General features: G+C 62.5%; 1 protein-coding gene across 1 annotated transcript in view; it reads left to right on the forward strand.

The window, feature by feature from the left end:
* Position 1: 1 nt before the first annotated feature.
* Positions 2-2,336, forward strand: part of SLC12A3 (solute carrier family 12 (sodium/chloride transporter), member 3) — a gene marked incomplete at its 5' end in the record, with an annotated part of 7,933 nt that continues 5,598 nt past the window's right edge. The window contains 8 exons of the mRNA XM_009320866.1: positions 2-65; positions 260-327; positions 448-618; positions 833-943; positions 1,135-1,246; positions 1,501-1,631; positions 1,893-2,001; positions 2,070-2,131. Of these exons, the coding sequence (XP_009319141.1) occupies positions 2-65; positions 260-327; positions 448-618; positions 833-943; positions 1,135-1,246; positions 1,501-1,631; positions 1,893-2,001; positions 2,070-2,131 (828 nt within the window). The remainder of the gene's footprint in view (positions 66-259; positions 328-447; positions 619-832; positions 944-1,134; positions 1,247-1,500; positions 1,632-1,892; positions 2,002-2,069; positions 2,132-2,336) is intronic.

Raw genomic sequence — 2,336 nt, forward strand, 5'->3', positions numbered from 1 at the left:
GCTGAACATCTGGGGAGTCATCCTCTACTTGCGCTTGCCCTGGATCACCGCCCAGGCGGGAATCGGTGGGTGCCACAGTGCATCACGGGCGGGATGACGGCACCGGGCTCGCTGTAGCCCAAGACACCTTGCGGGAGGGGGCAGGGTGTAAATGCCAGCAGCATTGAGCGTAGGGTGATGCGGGAGGGTCTGTGGGGCCAGGGCTGCTCGGTGGGGCCGGGGGGGGATGCAGGAACGAAGCGGTGCCCTCTCCCCGCAGCCCTGACGTGGCTCATCATCCTGATGTCCGTGACGGTGACCACCATCACCGGCTTGTCCATCTCCGCGGCCACCCCGGGGGGGTTCTCCTCCACCCTGGGGCTGCCCCGTGGAGGTGAACTCCCGGCACGGGCTGCGAGGTGCAGGGGTGCCCCCCAAAAACGTGAGGGGGAGAGGAGGGGGAGGCAGCTAACGCCACGGGGTGCTCCTGCCGCCTCAGGGGGCACGTACTTCCTCATCTCGCGGAGCCTCGGGCCGGAGCTGGGCGGCTCCATCGGGCTGATCTTCGCCTTCGCGAACGCGGTGGCCGTGGCCATGCACACGGTGGGCTTCGCTGAAACTGTCCGGGACCTGCTGCAGGTAGGAAAGCGGCTCTGTGTGTCCTCTGGGTCCCGTCCCCTCCGCCTCCTCCGTCCCCACCTCCTCCCGGCACAAGCTGCGTTATTTATCAACATTTGTGTTAACGTTGGGCCACCGATAATCGCCCACCGGCTGCTAAAACCCGTGGCCGTCCCGGTGGTTTGGGGTAAGGGAAAGGGTTATTTCCGCGTCGTGGACGGTTTCCCCTCCCCAGGAGCACAACTCCCTCATCGTGGACCCCACCAATGACATCCGCATCATCGGGGTCGTCACCGTGACAGTGCTGCTGGGCATCTCCCTGGCCGGCATGGAGTGGGAGGCCAAGGTAACGCTCGCTTCTTCCGCTCACCTTATTCCCTTGGCCTGACAAGAGCCGTCCCCGCTGCCCACCGGGCATCCGAGGAGCGGAGGACGCCCGTAGCTCCCCAAAAACAGGCGAGGGTTTCTCCTGATGAGTTTTTCACCCTCTCAGCGCTCAAACCCCGACCCCTCAGCTGGCTCTTTCTGGTCTGGCAGGCACAGATACTCTTTTTCCTGGTCATCTTGGTTTCCTTCATAAATTACCTGGTGGGGACGGTGATCCCGGCCACCGCCGAGAAGCAAGCGAAGGGCTTCTTCAGCTACCGAGGTGGGTCCACCACGGGTTGGGGTTACGCTCAACAGGTCCAAGCGCATCGCTGGAGCCCGGCTCTTTGCTGCTGTTGGGGGAGAAATTTGCTATGGGGAGGTGCTCCTCGCTGAGAGATGGCATTAAAAACGTGGTGTCTTCCTCCCGTGGGTTACCTACCATCAGCGGTGCGCCTCCATCCAGCGCTGAGGTGCTTCAGCCAGGAGAAAGGCGGTTGGGGGGCCCCAAATGCTTCTCCTCTGCTTCCTCCCTAGCCGACATCTTTGCCCAGAACTTTGTGCCCAGCTGGCGTGGGCCCGAGGGCTCCTTCTTCAGCTTGTTTTCCATTTTCTTCCCGTCGGCAACCGGCATCCTGGCTGGGGCCAACATTTCGGGTGACCTGAAGGTGGGTTTTGACCGTTGCTGCCTGAGCCGGCGTTTCTCAGGGCTCCAGCCCCGTTTGCCCCAGGGCTTTGGTTTTGAGCCAACTTCTAGGCTCTATTTTATTTCTTCTGGAAATTTTGGGGAAGGCTCAGCCAAGAGATGCTCTGCAGCTTTGTGTCACGATGAATTAAAATTCCTCTTGTATAGCAGCCACAATTAAAATGCCATTTTAGCCGTGCTGCTGGAAAGCTGTCTTACACCTCTCTGCGACTCCCTTGGGCAGGATCCCGCCGTGGCCATCCCCAAGGGCACCTTGATGGCCATCTTCTGGACCACTGTGTCTTACCTGGTGCTTTCTGCTACAATCGGTAAGCGGCGCGGCACGTCCTCAGGTGAGCTGGGTGGGGGGGACACCACACACACCCCCACCTCCCCCCCCCCCCCGCCTGGGAGGACGCAGGTGGTGGGAGCCGGGAGCAAGCTGTGGACGCCGACGGCGATACCCCAGGGCGAGTGCCGCGGGTGCCAGACCTCGTGCCTGCCCCCATGGGGGCCAAAGTCCTCCTGGGTGGGCAACGCAGCTCATGGCGTTGCTCGCAGCCATCGTGCAGTGGGGCAGCCCCCTGGCAGGGACTTGGGGGATGACGCAGAAAGCGGGGACGTGGGGCTGGGTTGCGTGAAACCACAGAGAGATACTGGCCCTGCTCCAGCCCCCCCCGGAGGGCTG

This window comes from Pygoscelis adeliae, unplaced genomic scaffold (assembly GCF_000699105.1).
Source record: "Pygoscelis adeliae isolate BGI_AS28 unplaced genomic scaffold, ASM69910v1 Scaffold63, whole genome shotgun sequence".
In the NCBI taxonomy this organism is placed as follows: Eukaryota; Metazoa; Chordata; class Aves; order Sphenisciformes; family Spheniscidae; genus Pygoscelis; species Pygoscelis adeliae.